The 20,472-nt window shown below is 46.3% G+C and overlaps 1 protein-coding gene across 3 annotated transcripts in view; it reads left to right on the top strand.

Annotated features, from left to right (window-relative positions):
- Positions 1-17,255: 17,255 nt before the first annotated feature.
- Positions 17,256-20,472, top strand: part of BCAR1 (BCAR1 scaffold protein, Cas family member) — a 55,625-nt gene continuing 52,408 nt past the window's right edge. Inside the window, exon 1 of one of the 3 annotated variants that reach the window (XM_058154953.1) lies at positions 17,256-17,516. In XM_058154953.1, coding sequence (XP_058010936.1) covers positions 17,505-17,516 — 12 coding nt within the window. In that variant the 5' untranslated portion in view covers positions 17,256-17,504. The remainder of the gene's footprint in view (positions 17,517-20,472) is intronic. The other 2 variants (XM_058154951.1, XM_058154952.1) reach the window with 2 other exon arrangements.

The raw sequence follows: 20,472 nt of genomic DNA, 5'->3' as shown, positions 1-20,472 counted from the left end.
AAAAGGGATTACAGGGTCATAAAAAGAAGAAAAAATGCACATTGTAAAGGAAGGCAGGGGATGGTCTGGGTCCCGTCACCTAAGGACTACATTTGGCAGGAGGAGCCCAGAAGCAGCATTAGGGTTAGGGCAAGTCTAGTGAAGAGAAGGACCAGGGGAGACACGATAGCAATGTTCCAATATTTGAGGGCTGCCACAGAGATGAGGGGGTCAAGCTATTTTCCAAAGCACCTGAAAGCCAGACAAGGAATAATGGATGGAAACTGAACAAGGAGAGATTCATCCTAGAAATAAAGAGAAATTTTCTGACAGTGAGAGCAATCAACCCATGGAACAGAAGTTGTCTTTGGAAGTTGTGTGGAGCTTCATCACTGGAGGCTTTCAAGAAGAGACTGTACTGCCATTTGCCAGAAATGGTGTAGGGTTTCCTGCTTGGGCGAGGGGATTGGACTAGATGACCTATAAGGTCCCTTCCAACTCTGTTAATCTGTTAAGAGCCTTGGTGGCTCTGTGGTGGCTCCATGGGTGGCTGAGAAATTCTGGGAGTTGAAGTCCACAAATCTTATTAAAGTTGCCAAGTTTGGTGACCCCTGCGTTAATTCGCTAGAGTGAAACCCAGCAGCATCGTTTTGATCCAATGTTTGTACAGTCATCAAACAGAGATCCAACTGGCTCGAAGGACTGTTTTAATCTTGTAAAAATAAAAACTCCAGAAATTTCCTAGCTGAGAAAAGGCTTAGGTAGCCTTGCCACATATGTGCTGGGAATGAGCCCTTGTGATTCTTCAAGAAGGAAGAGATTAAATCCATGGCTGAGAGACCAGGCGCTCCAACCTTCTGAGGTCAGCTAGGTTCAGCTTCCCGAATTGTAGCCAGCTTTCTGACCCAGAGGCTGGTATGAATTCAGCCAAGACCAGGGCAGGTCCTAGCCAGCTGACTCCTGAATGGTTTCTAGGTACGCTCGCAGGGTCTACAACAGAAGCATTTTGTGAGTTGGTGGAAGGGCCAAAGTTACACCATGTCTCCTATTTACATTTATATTATATTATATTTATAGGGTCTGGCTAGGTGACTCAGGGGCTAAGACGCAGAGCTTGTTGATCAGAAAGGTCGGAAGTTCAGCGGTTTGAATCCCTAGTATAGGTCTGCGTGAGCAGGGGGTTGGACTAGATGACCTCCAAGGTCCCTTCCAACTCTGTTATTGTTACTAATTTCCTTTTGGATGGAAATAGCAAGTGATAGAAGCTAATCAAGGAAAGAACCAAAACACCAAAGGCGCACGGAATGCTGTTACCTTCCCACCAAAGGTGGTCCCTATTTTCCTACTTGCATTTTTTATGTGCTTTGAAACTGCTAGGTTGGCAGAAGCTGGGACAAGTAACAGGAGCTCACCCCGTTATGCGGCAGCACTAGGGATTCGAACTGCTGAGCTGCCAACCTTTTGATCGACAAGCTCAATGTCTTAGCCACTGAGCCACCATGTCCCTTCTTGATATATATATAGACGGATAAATAAACAGATAAACAGATAAACGAATAAATGGATGGATGAGTGGGTGAACGGATGGAAGAATAGAGATAGTCTTCATTTAGCCACTGCCTTGTTTAGAGTTACTTTTTTCTCCATGGTGAGAAAAAAAGTAACTTGGCCACCAATCTTCTCTCCCCTCCACCACAAGTTTTTATTTTATTTTATTTTACAAATACAGATTAATGCGTGACAGTGTGGAACCTGGCATACAGTGCGGCATACATTTTGGTGCAAATAAAAATAATAACATTAATCACATTTGTTATATCCTCAAATTTATATAATTCTAATGTTAATACACATATTTGTATTAAGTTATTGCCCTTCATTATTTAATTATTCAATGTTTCAATATATTATTTTAATGCCAATCACAATATTATGTACACTTACATGATCATTCCATTATTCAATTTCTAATCTTCCTTCTAATTATTGCTTTTATCTGATTATATAAAATGTGTATATTAATATTCCCTGATTTCTCTCTTATTTTTATCTCCATTCTAATTTTTAATTATGCCGCTATTATATTTTAAAAAAAATATAATTTTCTTTTTACCCCTCATCTCTTATCCAAATTAATACTTTAATTCCTTTTTCCTTTCATCTGAATAAAAAAAATGGCCACCAATCTTTTCACTGATGAACTTCCGAGGTCTGTCAAGTAAAGGAAGTAAGATCATAAGCACAATTGCTTATGCTAAGTGCAGTTTCACTTAGCGACTGCTTTAATGAATGAGTTGCCAGCCTCCATTGTAGTTGCTAAACAAGACAGAGGTAGGCAGGCAAATGCCTGATTCCTTTCTTAGCCAGCCCAGCTTTCTCTTCAGGTGCTTTGTTGTTGTTGTTAGTTGCAAAGTCATGTCCGACTCATCCTGACCCCATGGACAACATTCCTCCAGGCCTTCCTGTCCTCTACCATCCTCTGGAGTCCATTTAAACTCATGCCTACTGCTTCAGTGACTCCATCCAGCCACCTCGTTCTCTGTCGTCCCCTTCTTCTTTTGCCCTTAGTCGTTCCCAGCATTAGGTTCTTCTCCAGTGAGTCCTTCCTTCTCCTTAGGTGGCCAAAGGATTTGAATTTCCTCTTCAGGATCTGACCTTCTAAAGAGCAGTCAGGGTTGATCTCTTCTAGGACTGACCGGTTGGATCGCCTTGCAGTCCAGGTGGCTACGCAGTATAAAATTGGCTGGATCCAAGAATGGAGTAGACCTCTTGCATCCCAACAGAAGCCAACCAGCAGGCCTCGGTGAGCAACAGACGGTCCGTGAAAACATCCCTAATTCTTGGAGAATATCAATAGACGGAGTGACCAGATGGCCTTACTTTGAGTTCAGTCCCCAAAGGGGACGCAGTCTTCGCTTGGGGGCCAATAGCTAGAAAGAGACAGGATCCCCCTCCTCAGTTAAGCAAAGGTGTGAAATTATTCAGAACTTTACTTCCCAGCTGGAAGCGCCTTCCTCCTCCCACATCCAGTCAGGCAGCTGGCCCACAAAGTGAGACCTGTTGAGGTCCTTGTATTGTGACAGTGCCTGTAGCTTGCTCTGGAAAAATGTGGCTCTGATCAGAGCCACATTTGGTGGTGTAGCCCACAGGCGTAGGGGTAGGGGTAGGGGTGTCACAGATCGGAGCCTTCACAAACTTTCCGTCATCACAGGCAATTCCACCGTGGTTTGCTCATAAGAATAGAATAGGATAGGATAGGATAGGATAGGATAGGATAGGATAGGATAGGATAGGATAGGATAGGATAGAGTAAAGTGGAGTGGAGTGGAGTGGAGTGGAGTGGAGTGGACTGGAGTGGAGTGGACTGGAGTGGACTGGAGTGTAGAGTAGAGTAGAGTAGAGTAGAGTAGATTAGAGTAGAGTAGAGTAGAGTAAAATAGAATAGAATAGTGGAATGAAGAATAGAGGCAGTGGAGTATAGAGTAGAGTAGAGTAAAGTACAATAGAATAGAATAGAATAGAATAGAATAGAATAGAATAGAATAGAATAGAATAGAATAGAATAGAATAGAATAGAATAGAATAGAATAGAATAGAGCTGGAAGGGACCTTGGAGGTCTTCTAGTCCAGCTCCCTGCTCAAGCAGGAGAACCTAGACCATTTCAGATAAGTGACTGTAACAATAAGGTAAGGAAACAATAAGATTCTTGTAGTGTCTTTTTTTAACTACTTTGGAATGAAAAGGGAAAGGGATTTCATGTTACATAAATCTCAGCCACTAAATACTTTTACTTTTAGGTCACCCTTGAGGTTTTTCCATTCTCATACTATCTAATCCCCTTCCCTGGTCAGGAGTTGTAGAGGCAACTGTAGCCTGGATTAGGAGACTTTCCCAGGCTCTGAAAGTGCAAGATGTCCCAAACTCAATGAGTTTTGCCTCATTTTACAAGCTTTCTTGCCACCGTTGTTAAGCGGATCACTGCTGCTGTTAAATTATTCACACGTTTTTTAAGTGAATCTGGCCTCCACATTGACATGGCTTGTCAGAAGGGGATCACCTGATCCTGGGTTCCTGCGACCGTCATAAATATGAGCCAGTTGCCAAGAGTCCGGATTTAGATCCTGGGGATGCTGCAATGGTTGTAAGTGTGAAAAATGGTCGCAAGTTACTTTTTTCAGTGCCATTGTAACTTTGAACATTGTAATTTTGAATGGTTGTATGTCAAGGACTACCTGTACTGCTATATTTGAAAAGATTTGGGGAAACTCAGTCCTTACCAGAATTTTTCAATGCCATTGTAACTTTGAATGGTCACTAAAGGAGTGGTCGTATGTTGAGGACGACCTGTATTTCTATGCCTGCCTGCAGGTGTATTGGGGAATTGGGTGACCCCCTCTTCTGTGAAACTGCCCCTCAAGGACTGGACGGCACCTGTCATATCCCTCTTAATAGCAATAGCAATACCACTTAGACTTCTATACCACTTCACAGGGCTTTCCAGCCCTCTCTAAGCGGTTCACAGAGTCAGGCTCTTGCCCCCAATAATCTGGCTCCTCATTTTACCCACCTCAGAAGGGTGGAAGGCTGAGTCAACCTTGAGCCTGGTGAGATTCGAACTGCCAAACTGCTGGCAGTCGGTGATCATCAGAAGCAGCCTGCAGTACTGCATTCTAACCAGGGCGCCCCCACGGTGGTCCTTCTGTTTGTTGGACTAGATATACCTAGTTCCCTCAATTGTTCATCATATACCGGTACTCCTCAGCTTACAACCAAAATTGAGCCCAAAATGTCTGTTGTTGTGAGACATTTGTTAAGTGAACTTTGCCCCATTTTACGACTTTCCTTGCCACAGCTGTTAAGTGAATCACTGCAGTTGATAAGTCAGTAACCAGATTGTTAAGTGAATCTGGCTTCCCCCTTGACTTTGCTTCTGAGAAGGTTGCAAAGGAGATCATGTGACTTTAGGACACTGCAATGGTCGTAAGTAGGAGTCACTTGCCAAGTGGGAGAATTTTGATCACATGATCATGGGAGATGCTGCAAAACGGTCCTAACTAAGCCATGTTTTTCAGTGCCATTGTAAGTTTGAACGGTCACTAAACGAACTGTTGTAAGTCGTAATTTATCATACAGTCCTTACATGGTTAGTTAAGAAAGCTGATTATTCCATAAGGGCGAGAAAAGCCTTGTGTGAAATGCTTCTCCTTTGCTCTCCCAGAAAAAGCCTGCCTTTTGCACTAGAGCTAGTCCTCGACTTACAACAACTGTGTTACTGACGACTGCAGTGATAACAACTGTGGTGAGAAAAGTCGTAAAATGGACCAAAACTCACTTAACAAATGCGTCACTTAGCAATCGAAAGTTGGGGTTCAACTGTGGTCGTAAGTCAAGGACTGCCTGTAATGCAAGGAAACCCTCCACAAACATCATTAGGAGCAGGGGTCTCCAAGCTTGACAACTTCAAGACTTGTGGACTTCAATTCCCAGAGTTCCTCCGCCAGCAAAGCTGGGAATTCTGGGAGTTGAAGTCCACAAGTCTTAAAGTTGCCAAGGCTGGAGACCCCTGATCAGGAGCCAAGCTCCCCTATGGCAGGGGGGGGGGGATGGAAATCAATGAAACAATTGTCCCCGTCCTGCTCTTTCGCCATCCCCCACCCACCCACCCACCCCGCCTGGGACGGGCCTCCTGCAATTTAGCAGCTGCTTCCTGCCCTCAGCAGACAAGGGCCAGTGGTGATGGGGGGGCTCTGAAGAGCAGAGTTTGGAGACATTGTCTTGCAGGGTAAAAAAATCTTCCCTTCCGGCTTTGCATTGTGGTTGTGTCTTCCTGTTGGCATGTTGGAATGAGGCCCGGCATTGCCAAGTTATAAAACAATGAGCTATTCTGAAAGCCGGGTTCACATGCACGTGTGGCCCTCAGCAGCCGTTCACAGAACGTCAGGAGTCTTGTTAGCACCTTTGCCAAGAATACAAGAGGTCCTCGACTTACGGCCACAACTAAAACCGAAATCTCTGTTATTAACTGAGACATTGGTTATTAAGTTATTAAGTGTTGTAAGTGTTGTACCTTGATGAAGGTATGTTTTCTTTTATGTACACTGAGAGCATCTGCACCAACACAAATTCCTTGTGTGTCCAATCACATTTGGCCAATAAAAAATTCTTTTCTATTCTATTCTAAGTGAGTTTTGACCCATTTTTTTTTCTTGCCGCAGTTGTTAAGTGAATCACTACAGTTGATTAGTAACCTGGTCCCCCATTCCCCATTGACTTTGCTTGTCAGAAGGGATCACGTGACCTTGGGACACGGCAACAGTCATAAGTACAAACCAGTTGCCGAGCCTCTTGAGTTTTGATCACACGATCATAGGGATGTTGCAAAGATTGCAAGTGTGAAAACAGTGACGTTGCAATTTTGGACAGTCACTAAATGAATGGTTGTAAGTTGAGGACTACCTGCGACAGGTTTTATGAATGGATGTATGGAGGGACCTTTCGTGATGAGTGGCAAAGCTTGGGCCTTCTCATAAAAATAAGATATGGGAAAGATACCAATGCATTCCTGATTCCTTGCCACTCCTGTAGTTTAATATACACCAAATTTGGCAAGTTTAAGACTTGTGGACTTCAAGGTTAGCTAAGGAATTCTGGGAATTGAAGTCCATAGGTCTTAAAATTGCCAGAGTTGGAGGCCCCTGGTGTAGATTAACTAAACTCCTCCTGCGCAGTCTGTTCGGTCAACCTTAAAATGATTTGAGCTACTTTGTCACATGCGTGACTCATGTTCTGTTTATCATCCTTCACAAGCCCTAAAATCTCCCCCAAGGAATGTTCCTGGATACTACAAATTTCCACCTCAGCTGAAGCATTTTGCAGCAGTTGAAGGTTGTTGTTGCCTTATTTTTTATCCCCCATATTCGGGGAATTTAATTTTGATTCTGAAACTCCAGGAGATACCCCTTCTGTCCTGTTTCCTTCTTTCTAGAAGGCAGAAAGTGGTTTCCATTTTCCATTTTTTTTACTATTCTTCTCACTGTGGTTATTTTTTTGCGCTCTCTCTCCTCTTTTAAAAGTTCCAATGTTGATTTTTTAAATTATCGGCACATTACGATCTCTTTTCCCCTCCAGTCAAGTTTAATCTTTATTCTAAACGGATCGCTTAAAATGTTAATGTTTCATTTAAGCTCTGTAGCTTGTTAAGATTTATATGATACTAAAGGCTGAACAATCTTGATTAATGCAGTGGTTGGAACGAGGGTTGCAGCCTCTTGATTTTGCCACCTTTGAGAAAGGCAGTGGATTGGGGGTCAAGGGAAGAAAGTGCTTAGAAATATTTGGGTAATAGTGGCATGATAGATTGTACTCTGTTTTATTAATTTAGGTTTCGTGCATAAGCCACAATTGGAGGTGTTCATAGTGCCACAAATCATGATTTCCAAAGCACAGAGGTTAAGCTTTCCTAACATGCTAAATGAGAAACAAACTAGGAAACTTCATGATCACTTAAATATGGACTTGAATATGAGCCAGCAGTGTGCAGCAGCAACCAAAAAAAGCTAATACAATTGTTTGCATAGTTGTTTGCATAAAACAGAGGAACAGAATCAAAATCACATGAAGTATTACTATTGCTTTATAAAAACTTAGTAAAACCACACCTGGAATCCTGCATCCAGCTTTGGTCACCACATTACAAAAAAGATGTTGAGACTTTGGAAAAAGTGCAAAGAAGAGCAACTAAGATGATTAAGGGCCTGGATACAAAAACATATGAAGAACAGTTGCAGGATTTGGGCTTGGCTAGTCTAGAGAAAAGAAGGACTAAGGATGACATGATAGCTGTATTCCAATATTTGAGGGGCTGCCACAAAGAAGAGGAAATCAATTTATTTTCCAAAGCACCAGAAGGCAGCACAAGAAACAATGGATTGGAAACTAAAAGAGAGAAGTAACCTGGAACTAAGAAGAAACTTCCTAACGGTGAGGACAATTAACCAGTGGAACAGCTGGCCTCCAGAAGTTATGGGTGCTCCATCACTAGAGGTTTTTAAGAAGCGACTGGGCAGCCACGTGTCTGAAATGGTGCAGGGTCTCCTGCTTGAGCAGGGGTTGGACTGGAAGACCTCCAAGGTCCCTTCAAGCTCTATTGTGATTTCGTGATGATGGTTAACTCACTGTGAGAACTCGCCCAAGATGCTAGTGTGCTCTTTCAAAATGGTCTCCTAAGCTGGAATCCTATCCTCTGTCTGGTTGTGAGCGCTCAGTGTGTGCTTGTGTGTGTATTGCACAATGGGCTGGGCGAGATCACAACTGGCTTTGGCAGCCAGTGGTCCATGTTGTCGGGATTCCAACATTGGGTGAACCAGTTCACCAAGATAGGACAAAATAAACTTGGTTTGGCTGCTATATTTGGAACAAACCCAGCACTTCTCTTTCGTTGAAAGGAGTTTAGTGCAGGGAAACTCACCTAATTCTTGGCACTCTTCCTGTGCAGAGACAAGGTCACTCTGGAATTTTTTCCTCTGTGCCTTCTCCCTTTTCCTAGTTGGCTTCTTACTCTCCCTGGGCCATGCCAGTTAATTATTGCAAATTGCTTTGGCAGTCAAGTTCGGTTAAAGTTAACTATCTTCTCTCCCTCAAGCACGATCCAAGATGCCGTAATCCTCCAATGGGGTTCATGTTTTACCTGGCCACTTGGGAGGTGGAGACGGAATGGGGCGCTACCTGTCTCAAGATGACATCATGCAGGTGACCTCAGATGGTCCAACACCTATGGCTTTGCTGCTGATTCAGTTTGGTTTCATAAGTTCATGCATGGAATCATAAACTCATGAAATGGGCTGGATTCCCACAGTCTGCTAAACCACAATAAAACTTAACCCAGGTTAGAACTGATCCAGCCTCATAAACTGGGTGAAGGCACTCACTGGATTTTTACTGGCCTAGATTAGAACATAAAATAAGACAGTTGTAAGTCTAGATGATCCAACTCCCTATTCAAGAAGGAGAGTCTATACCACTTCAGACAAATGGCTGTCCAGTCTCTTCTTAAAAACCTCCAGTGATGGAGCATCCACAACTTCCAAAGGACAGGCATTCCACTGGTTGATTTCTCCTTAGTTCTACAGTAGGTTGCTTCTCTCCTTCTTTAGTTTCCATCCATCGGTTCTTGTTTTGCTTTCTGGTGCTTTGGAGAATAGTTTACCCCCCTCATCTTTGTGACAGCCCTTCAAATACTGGAACACTGCTATCATGTCACCCCTAATCCTCCTTTTCCTTAAACTAGACATTGCCAATTCCAGCAAACATTCTTTATATGCCCCCTAATCACCTTTGTTGCTCTTCTCTGCACTCTTGCCAGAGTCTTTCTTGACATCTTTTTAGTTAAGGGCTTGCTTATTTATTATTTGCATGTCTTGGTCAGCCTACTTACCAACTCTTCTCAAGATGGAGAACTGAAATACTGCATTAACACCACATAAAAATATGGCTCCTTAATTCTCTTGCTACACCTCCCCAAATGAACCTCTCATTGGCTCAAAGGCATGTATGTACGGCCCTTGCAAGGTTGTGACCAGTTCTACTTTCACTGGTTCCAAGCTTTGTTTCTCTGCTCAAAGGATCGACTCAGATTAGAGATGATGTTATCGGGCAGAAGCCGTAGGGATATTCCGATCTCTTTCTTGGAATTCACTGCTTTATTACTAACGGATGCCAAGATTTATGGAAATCTAAGTGGAAACACGCAGGCTGCCCAATTATTTCCTGGGAAGGAAATTAAATTCCATCCACCAGTGTTTTGGCCCAAGAGTGCAGAGATAATAGGTAAATGGCAAAACTTTGAGAAATAGGTTCTTTTTAAAAAAAAAATGCTAAAGCATCCAGGAAATTTCAAGGTATTGATTTTTCATCTCCTGCCTACAGTACATACAGGTGGTCCTTGACTTACGACCACAATTGAGCCCAAAATTTCTGTTGATATATGAGACACTGGTTAAGTGAGTTTGCCCCAATTTTACCACCTTTCCTGCCACCGTTGGTAAGTGAATCATGCAGTTGATAAGTTAGGAACACGGTTGTTAAGCGAATCTGGCTTCCCCATTGGTTGTGCTTGTCCAAAGCTTGCAAAAGGAGATCCTGTGACTCCAGGACACAGCAATGGTCCTAAGTATGAACCAGTTTGCCAAGCATCTGAATTTTGATCTCATGACCATGGGGATGCTGCAAAAATCGTGTGAAAAATCACCATAAGTAATAATAATAATAATAATAATAATAATAATAATAATAATAAGAAGAAGAAGAAGAAGAAGAAGAAGAAGAAGAAGAAGAAGAAGAAGAAGAAGAAGAAGAAGAAGAAGAAGAAGAAGAAGAAGAAGAAGTCAGTTTTTTCAGTGCCCTTGTAACTTTGAACAGTTACTAAATGAACTGTTGTAAGTCAGGGACGATCTGTATTTAATTCTCAGAGCACCCGTAACAGAATAACGGAGTTGGAAGGGACTTTGGAGAGCATCTAGTCCAATCCCCTGTTCAAGCAGGAGATCGTTTACTATTCCAGACAAGTGGCTGTCCACTGGACCAGGTCTAGTCTCTTCTTAAAAATCTCTAGTGATGAAGCACCCACAACCTCTGAAGGCAACTTCCGTTCCACTGATTAATTATTCTCACTGTTAGGAAATTGCTGCTTGGTTCTAGGTTGCTCCTCTTCTTGATTAGTTTCCATCCATTGTTCCATCCAGTTGTACACAGTTTTTGGCAGCTCTGTGACTTTGAAGGGAGGTTCCCCAGCATATTCCTACTGGTGTCCCAAAAAGTAGTTTTATCCATGGATATGGACTTCCTGAACTAATCCTGTAGATTATAATGAGCTTCACCTTCCAAATATTTTTTCCCCACTGAACGAAAACAACAACTGATTTAGGGTCGAACAACTTGCCAGTTAAAAGTTTTAAGTTTTGAACCTCGATTGCACATGAGCAAGCATGGTTTGGGGATTTGCACACTCAACCTGGGAGAAGTGCCTTCAACATCTGATTTTTTTTTTTAAAGAAACCCTCCTCAGGTTGTGCCAAATGATTGCAATTGGTTCTAGCTCTGGTATCTATCAGGCTCCTGAAATTTGCAATTAGCTACAATTTGCAAGTCACTCACGTCAGCTGAAGCTTAAAAGCTGGGGTAGTATTTTTCCATCATCTTATTTCACAACCTTGATCCCCGTTGAGAGAAAAATGCATAAATGTGTATTTCGGGGATGAAATTAAAGCAGGAGGTTTCTGTTAACTCTCCTGGCACAGGGCTGAGGTAATTTTGCCTGCCAAAAAGGCTTTGTGTTGTAGCTATTTTTGGTTTGTTTCATGTGAACACCTTATGGCAAACCTTTCGATCACCATGGGAGAATCAAGGCCAACTCATGCCAAACTAATAAAGAAGAATATTTGTAGCTCAGGGTTGAAATGAAGGATCCTTGGTACACTCTGAGCATGCTTGTTTTCTTGCAGACGTTTAATTACCCTAGCTAGGTAATATCATCAGTGCTAGTAAGAAGTATATGGTTTGCTGTCAGTTTGTATCCTGGTGACTTGCTTGTCTGTGTGGAAGGTTTTAGAGATTCTTTAGCTGGGCCAGTTACTGTTGGCTCTTTGGCAGTTTCTTGATTGGGGTCCTGATTATTTGATTGTTGGTCATGCCAAACTGCTCTCCCACCACAAAAGTCTGGCCTGGAACTGCGACTGTAACCCGGCTGCTCCAACTTGTAAACATATACTAGAGCTGGAAGGGACCTTGGAGGTCTTCTAGTCCAGCCCCCTGCTCACGCAGGAGAGCCTGTAAAATCTCAGACAAGTGACTGTCCAGTCTCTTCTTAAAAACCTCCAGTGATGGAGCATCCACAACTTCTGAAGGCAAAGCAGTTCCACTGATTGTGGAACTCACTATCAGGAAATTTCTCTTTATTTCTAGCTTGCTTCTCTCCTTGGTTAGTTTCCATCCACTGGTTCTTGTCCTGCCCTCAGGTGCTTTGGAGAATAGCTTGACTCCCTCTTCTATGTGGCAGCCCGTCAAATACTGGAATCCTTCTATCATGTCCCCCCTAGTCTTTCTCTTCTCTAGACTAGCTAAACCCAAATCCTGCAACTATTCATAGGTTTTAGTCTCTAGGCCTTTAATCATCTTACTTGCTCTTCCCTGCACTTTTTCGAAGGTCTCGACATCTTTTTTCTAGTGCTGTGACATTATTTTAAAAAGGCCAGACAAACCCCTCCAGGCAATATTTAATGGAAGAAAAGAAACCCTGAAGAATTGTAATCTGTTCTGTGTGCTTTTCCTTGGGAATGAAAAGAAAGGTCGACTGCAGCCTAGGAATCAGACTAAAAATACCCCTGATGAATTCAAACCATGCAAAGGCAAGTGTTGATTCAACAAGCATGGATTCAAAATTGGGCTTGATCCTGGAAAAAAGGTGGATCCCTTTGCAGAAAGTCTGTAGAGATTCTCAGTTCTCCAGGTCACAGTTGTCCCAAATGTGCTTTTTCAAGGGGCAACTGGACTTTCTGGTTTTTCTTTGAAGATGTTTCGCTTCTCACCCAAGAAGCTTCTTCAGCTCTGACTGGATGGTCGGGAATGGAAGGAGTTTCCTCTAGAAATCCATTTCAAAGAAAAAACAAGAAAGTCCTGAAAAAGCACCTTTAGGACAATCCTGACCTGGATGGCTGAGAAGCTCTACAGACTTTTAGCTACAAATTGGGATGAACACCCTTGAAATGGGGTGGGAGTAGGAAGGGATTTCCAGAGGGGGGTGGAATTGCAGACTACAGGAACCAGGAGCACCACTCAGGTGACCCTGAGGACACAGAAAAACCTCCAAGTGGCCTCAACGACTCTGTAACAGGATGCAAATGAACAGCTGTCTGCAAGGAATATCTGCAAGGAATATCCCAGCCTATTGTTTCCTTTCGTTATATCCAATTAATATAGTTATTACATACTCATACTTATATATATATGCTTATATACTGTATAATTATTTCATACTTATGCTTATATATACTGTGTGACAAAAATAAAAAAAATACATCCTTCCATTCCCCACCATCCAGTCAGAGCTGAAGAAGCTTCTTGGATGAAAAGCGAAACGTCTTCAAAGAAAAAACAAGACAGTCCAGTTGCCTCCTGAAAAAACACCTTGGGGATCCCATTTCAGACTGTCTAGAATAGGGGGTCCCCAACCCCTGAGCCCATAGTGGGCTGTGAGCTGTTTGCAACTGGGCTATGGAAGCCGTGGGTGAGCATGTGTGCATCTCCACTTTTTTGAGCACATGCACTCCATCCCGTCTCCAATCTGCAAAGCCTGGAAGGTTGGGGAACTCTCATCTAGAAGCCCTCAAATCTTGAAGCCCTCCAATCTAACATGCCCACTAGAACCATTTTTTTTCTCGTGCAGAGGGACTCCGGAGAGCATAACCACCACCCCACTCCCTGTTTCCAGTCATTAATTCCAGCCCTGAAGTGGAATGGCTTGCAGGAGAATCCACTCCCCTGGGAGAAAACAATCCTCGTTTGTTGGAGCCCAGCAGTTTTCATGGAATGCCTGTCCCCAGACAAGGATCGGTGCTGCCTGCCTGAGGTAGCATTGTGCTCCCTCAGAGGTCAGCTGAGGCCTGGGAACCCGCATGGCAGAAGCCTCCGCCGGGAGCCACAGGCAGCAGGGTTGTCCTCAGGAAGAGCTCAGAGAAGTCAAGGTGGCCATCCCACCACCATTTCATGTGCGCCATTCACATGGTTGAGGCCAACATCTTGGGCTTCTTGACCCAAAGGGCAGCCGGAGCATAGGGACTAGTTTCGTAACACCCCAATATTCTTGTTCTCTGGAGCCCTAAAGCTAAGGAGAAATTTCCTGACATTGAGAACAGGTAATCAGTGGAACAGCTTGCCTTTAGAAGTTGTGGATGGCCCATTACTGAAGGTCTGTAGCAATTCTCAGTCATCTAGGTCATGGATGTTTCAGGAGGCAAACGCACTTTTGGGACAACCATGACCTGGATGACTGAGAATCCTTACAGACTTCTTTTAGCTATGCAATTTGGGATGAACCCCTTGGAATGACGTGGGAATAGGAATGGATTTCCAGAGGAAAAATTGTAGACTACAGGAACCAGGAGCACCACCCAGATGACCTTGAGGACACAGATAAACCTGCAAGTGGCCTCAACGGCCCTCTAAAAGGATTCAAATGACCAGCTGTCTGCAAGGAGTATAAATTCTTCCATTCCCAGCCATCCAGTCAGAGCTGGGGAAGCTTCTTGGATGAGAAGCGAAATGTCTTCAAAAGAAAAAAAACAAGACAGTCCAGTTGCCTCCTGAAAAAGCACCTTTGGGACATCCATCATTGACTTTTAAATTAAATTTGCCTTGACAAATGACACAGTAACAAAGGGGAAACCTGTTCTACATTTCCAGTGGTAGCACCCTGGTTCTGAAAGCATTTGGCAACTATTTTTCTTTTTAAAAAGGGGAGGAAAAGTGAGAGTGAAGGGATATCAATAAATGTGAAATATGCATTTGTTGGAAACCAGATGAAAAATTAAGAGCAGAGTCAGTTTTGGCTTATTCTTCTGCTTCTTGCAACATGGGGTGAACTGAGGTCAAATCTTCTCTGTCAAAAATTAATCTGGCTTTAGGTGGGGTTCACCAGAATTATTAGTAAGTATGATGTCACCCACTTGGACAAGCCAATCTTCCATTTCATTTTTTTTAAAAAAATTAAAAGCCTCTTAAATAAAATAAAAATATTCGCTGGATCCTTCTAGGATGCTCAATTGTTATTGAAGAACAAGATGGCATCACCATATTATTGATCAACAAACAGGCCCAAAATGCTGGCTCTTTCATCTTTCCAACACACCCATATTTCCCCAACTATTTGGGGAGCATAAAAAAACCTACAAATGCCCCCTTCCCCATGACCTTGGTCCTGGAAAATAAAACGGTACCAAAAACGTTATATAAAGAAAAAAAAAAGCCAAGCATTGATAATTGGCTATTTCCATGTCGGAGAAAGTTCAGGTGGCTTTTATCCATTATCCCAAAGTTGTAAAATGAATGCAGATTCTTATTAAGCCATGGTTTGTTTTATCCTAGTTAACTGAGTAAACTACCATTGGCTGGGTTCACACTACATGCTACCTTCAACTGGGCCCTTGATGATGCTTCAGCAGGACAGGTGGGCCTGTCGAATCTCTGGGGAACGGGCCATGTGCTTTCCCCATAAACGGAAATGCGGCCAAGGGAGGAAATCTCCACCCCTTGCTGGGCACAACCTTCTGTTTTTCCCCCACATGGGTGTGCCCAACCTAGCAGAAGTGATAGAAGCTGTTCCAAAGTCCACACGCAAGTAGGTGTGTCGGGTTTTCTGCCAAGCACGTGGCTTCAGCAATGCATTTTACAAAGACGGTGTGGCTTAGAGCGCTTGCTCTGTTTCCAGCTTGAGACCATCCATCACAGGTAATATGCTTGGAGGGACATGCACAGGGGCCATTGGTTCCCTTCGTCTCTCTGCTGTGTGAATCTACAACTGTGTCCCATATATGGGGATCTGTAAGCACTGTTGCTCTCCCCATCCAAGTATGTGCCGCCCACCATGGTGCCCCCTCCATGGTTCTCAAATCCCATTTCCTGGATAGTGGGGCAGCTGCTCTGGCTATGAATCATGGGAGCTGTAGTCCAAGGGGCCTGGGGACACTCAGTTGGGGAAGGTGGTTCTCAGAAGGGGCCATTTGGACAGATTGCCGGCAAACCTATTTGGACATCTGGCCCCAAACATCCTTGTCTCTTGCACCAGTTGGAATCCTCTCCTTCCCTCACCTGTTCCAGGGCTCAGCGTCACCCAACTGGTGGCTTGGCTGCATATCTGGCCAGATCCCCAGATGGGCTTATTTCCCTGGAAGAACCCTGAGAAGCTACACGGGCACACCATGTGCCAGTGGGATGCTTCATCCAATGGGGTGGCTTCTGTGGGGCAGCCTTGTCTCATAGGCCAACAGCTGCAACCCTTCTTGAACCACAGGAGCCAAAGGTCTGGTGGTGGCCATGCCCAGGCACCAGTCCTTGCCAGGGTTTTTTTTTTGCTCCTTTTTGTGTGACTGGAGCAAAAGTCTGTACATAAGTCAGGGCCACATGGTTAGGGCTTGCCGGGAGCCACATTGTCAGTCCACCTGGGTTCCCCTGTGTGTGGGAACAGCAGAAGTGACATTGCAAGCACATGCCTTCAAGGTGTACAGGAATGATGAAGGTTGTGCACACCAGAGAGGGGGCAGAGATGCAAAATGGAGGATTAGGCAGCACACAGGAAGATAAAAACTCATCTCAGCAGTTACTTGTGATATTATGTTACTAGGCATGTTTCAAAAATCCTCAGTGCTTTTACACGCTCAATGTAGTTGAGCCCCACAATCCTGCAGTCTACTCCAAATAGTGGGAGGAAGACGGGGCTGGAGGCCGGACAGCACATTCAGGGAAAGCCCGTCTCTTTCTGGTGGAAGTTGATGCTGTTGGGGATGATGGGAGGTGTGATCCAACTTCAGGAGAGCACCAGTTTAGGGCTTACCAAGGATATAGGTTGTCCTTGACTTACAACACTTCATTTAATGACCTTTTGAAGTTACAACTGCACTGAAAATATTGACTTTGACACTTTTTCACCGTTTTTTTCACCATTACAGCCATTGCAGCATCCCGAGGGTCACCTGATCCAAATTCAGCTGCTTGGCCACTGACTCCTATTTATGACGGTTGTGGTGCCAATGGGGTCACGGGATCCCCTTTTGTGACCTTCAACAAACGAAGTCAATGAGGAATCCAGATTCACTTAACAACCCTGTTCACAACAACGGCAGCGATTCACTTAACAACCGTGGCAAGAAAGGTCTAAAATGGGGCAAAACTCACTTAGCAAATGTTTCACTAAGCAAGGGAAATTTGCGGCTCCATGGTGGTCAGTAAACGGAGACCTCCCTGTGGTTCTTCCCCGCTTTTGGGGAAGGCAGCTTTTGGGAGCCGAAACCGGGGCAGAGTTGGGGCAGGGCGGGGACCCCGCCGGTTCCGCGCCGGCTGCCCGCTTGCTCTTGGGGGCGGCCTTGCCAGAGACTTTCCTCCTGGCACGGGCGGGCCTGCCCAGCTGCGTCAGACAAGCCGCCCCTCTCGGGCCGCCCGCCCGCCCGCCCGCCCGGCCCCGCGGCCAGAGCGCCCCTCGTCCCCCGCCCCCCCCCCGGCCCACCCGGTGCCTGTCGGAGGCAGCCTCGCCCGGCCTCCCCTCCGCCGGCGCCGCCTCCTTTTCTCCGCCGCAGCCAATGGGGCCGGCGGGGCGGGGCGGGGGCGGCGGGGCTCGGGCTCCCCTTCCTCCTTGCGAGCGAGAGCGCGCGGGGGCTGCCTGGCTGGCTCGGCCCTGCTCGCTCAGCGGACCGGATCATGCGCTGAGGCGCCCAGCAAGCGGGCACTGCGGCCGCGTCAGGAGCCGCGCCGGGCCGGCAAGATGAACTACCTGGTGAGTCTCCGCCGCGGGGGAGGCCGAGACGGCGGAGCAAGGAGCCCGGAGGCGGGGGAGCCTGGAAAAGCCGCCCGGGGGGAGGGAAGAGCCGGCTCCCCCGGCCAGGCTCCCTCGGTTCCCCGGCCGCCCACCTGACCTGCGGCGGCTGCCGGCCCTGCGGAAGGAGCCGGACGGAAGGTGCCCGGGAGGAGGCGGCGACGCGGACGCCGGTCCCGGCTGGACTTCGTGCTGCCGCTTCTTTCGGGCCGGCGGCCGCCTCTTTCTCCGCAGCCGGGCCGGTGTCGCCGAAGTGCCGGGCGATGGAGGTCCGGCGGCTGCTCCCAACGCCGGCCAGGCTGCTGGAGGGCAAGGAGGAGAGGCCGGGCCTGGGACGCGGCGGAGCGGGCAGGAGACCGCTTTGGTTTCTCCTCGGCGGGCCTGCCGGAGCTCTCCGAGGAAGCGGCAGGAACCGAGGGAGGCTGGCCGCCGGGGGGGCTTTGAAAGGGGGAACCGGGGAGGGAAGCGGGGCAGCCGATGGGGACCTGCTGGCCCGTTTCCTCCCCCGAGGCTGCTTGAGTTGGGAGCCGGCGCTGCGGAGACTCGCTCGGGGCCACGGCCGGCTGCTCCGGGGGGGGAGGTGGGGAAGAAAGCGGAGCTCGGCCGCGACCGCTGCGGGCCTGGCTTGCGGAGCGGGAAGAGGGAGGAGGGGGCTCTTGGAAGAAACCCCTTTGGCCTCCGTGGCTCTCGCTCCAGCCCGGCTCCGGATCTCGCTAGCTGAGAGGATCCGCCAGCAAAGCGCCGCCTGGATGGGTTGCTCGGGCTGAACTGGGGGCATCTACTGTGGAAGCTTCCCCCAACTGCTCCGGGTTCAGATACACCCCCTTTGCTCTAAGCCTTGCAGGCTCTTGCACCCGGCTCCCATTGGCCAGAGGAGGGGAGGCTTTCGTGGCCCGAATTCTGCTCGCGGGGGGGGGGGTCGCCTGGTGCTGCTAGATAGCTGGTCTCCCGAGGAGCAAACCTCCCTCCCCCGTTTATCCTGAGAAAACATGCCAAGAATGGCCCGGCCAAGTGCTCTCCGGCAGCCGTTCGCTCTGGGTGGCTGGAAACGTTCGCACATTTCAGCCACAGCCATAAAACGCTTAGCCGGGGTTTCCTGCAGGAGCCGCGGCCAGCCGGGAGAAGCCCTCGCTTTGAAGGGCTCCGCCGTGATTTATAACCCCCGGCTTCATTCACTCAAGAGCCGAAGCCTAAGAAACTTCATCCTGGCGTAGTCGATGATTCATCTCCTTCGCCTTGCATCTCTTCCGTGTAACGTCATCAGTTTTTGGAATTTACCTATTTGGGGGACTGTAGAAGTTGTGAATAACATTTCCTAGCCCTGGAGTCGCTGGAGGATGGGAGGAATTTGTCTTGCTTTCTGCCCATTCACAAGAGGATGTGTGTGTGTGTGTGTGTGTGTGCTTTTTTTTTTGCTCTGGTCTATAGCATGAATCGCTTGCTTGAGTCGGCACAAGCTGTATTGGTGTGCTGGCCTTAGCTGTGGAGTTTTTTTGGCTGGGCCGCATCTGTTTGTGGCTGGATGTGATTGGAGACGGTAAAAGGCAGAGGGAAGACAAAGCTGTGATCTCTAAGCACATTTAAATATCTGGGCTTTCCATGGACCTTTAATGATCTGGGAGATTTGGGGGCAAAAGGGTCTCCGAGGTGCTTTAACCTTGGACGAAGCAAGATTGCTGAGTTGCAAATGCCCCTTTTTCCTGGCTGCCTCCTGCAAGATGTGCCCTAGGAGCAGTTAGCACAAACCCTTGGCTTAATTTCCCCATAGAGCTCAGCAGTGAATGAATGACCCCAAAACCTGATGTGCAGTTTTTAAGTATCTCTCCAAATTGCAATTAACAGAATAAGAGAGCTGGAAGAGACCTTGGAGGTCTTATAGTTCAACCCCCTGTTCAAGAAGGAGGCCCTATACCTTTTCGGACAAATGGCTGTCCAACCTCTTCTTAAAAGCCTCCAGTGTTGGAGCATTCACAGCTGCTGTTGCCAATCTGTTTCATGTTTAATTGTTCTCACTGTCAGGAAATTTCTCCTTACTTCTAAGGTTGCTTCTCTCCTTGATTAGTTTCCACCCATTGCTTGTTCTCCTGCCTTCAGGTGCTTTGGAGAACAGCCCGACTCCCTCTTCTTTGTGGCAACCCCTGAGATATTGGAACTCTGCTATCATGTCACCCCTCGTCCTTCTTTTCATTTCTTTTCAGTTACCATAGTTTTTAATGTGGTGAAAAAGGGAACGTTTAATCTCACTGAATGCTTTTTTTCAAATTGTATTTTATTAAAATCAATTCCGACTGAAATTCAGCCAGGTTGCACTGCTTTCTCTTTTTTTTGAGCTCTGCTCCCTTTTTAAAAGCTGATGTGTTTCAAGGCCGAGCAAGGCCATGGAGCTGGAAAACTGGGTGTTCTCACCTCTTTCAGCGCCAGTCCTGATAGGAGAAATTGAACACATGTGGGAGCCAGTGAGACTTTGAAGGAACAGTCGGCAGTGTTTTATGCTCCAGCACTTTGTGCTGACATCAGAGATGCTTGCAATATTTTCTAAATGCATCAGGAGTAACTCCTGTTCAAATGAATTATGGAAATCGGCAGGAAGCAGCTTCAGAGGAGGGTTGCAATCCCAGCACTGGGCTAAATAGTCCCTGGATTTCCACTGGGATAAAATGTAACTGGTTTCTGTACAATGTTTCCCAGTTTCAATGAGTTTAAGCTCAGTTCCCAGAATTCCCCAGCCAGTCATATGCTGCTGGCTGGGGAATTCTGGGAGTTGAAGTCCACACATCAGGCTGGAAAACACTGCTCTGCTAAGCTGCAGAGGTCATAGAAAGCATGTGGATGAGGAATTCTGGGAGTTGAAGTCTGAACATCTTAAAATTGCTGAGGCTGGGAAACCATCGGAAGATCGCAGCAGATCAATTTTGAA

The sequence above is a fragment of the Ahaetulla prasina genome, chromosome 12 (assembly GCF_028640845.1).
Source record: "Ahaetulla prasina isolate Xishuangbanna chromosome 12, ASM2864084v1, whole genome shotgun sequence".
Taxonomy (NCBI): domain Eukaryota; kingdom Metazoa; phylum Chordata; class Lepidosauria; order Squamata; family Colubridae; genus Ahaetulla; species Ahaetulla prasina.
This window is presented reverse-complemented; position numbering and strand designations above follow the sequence as displayed.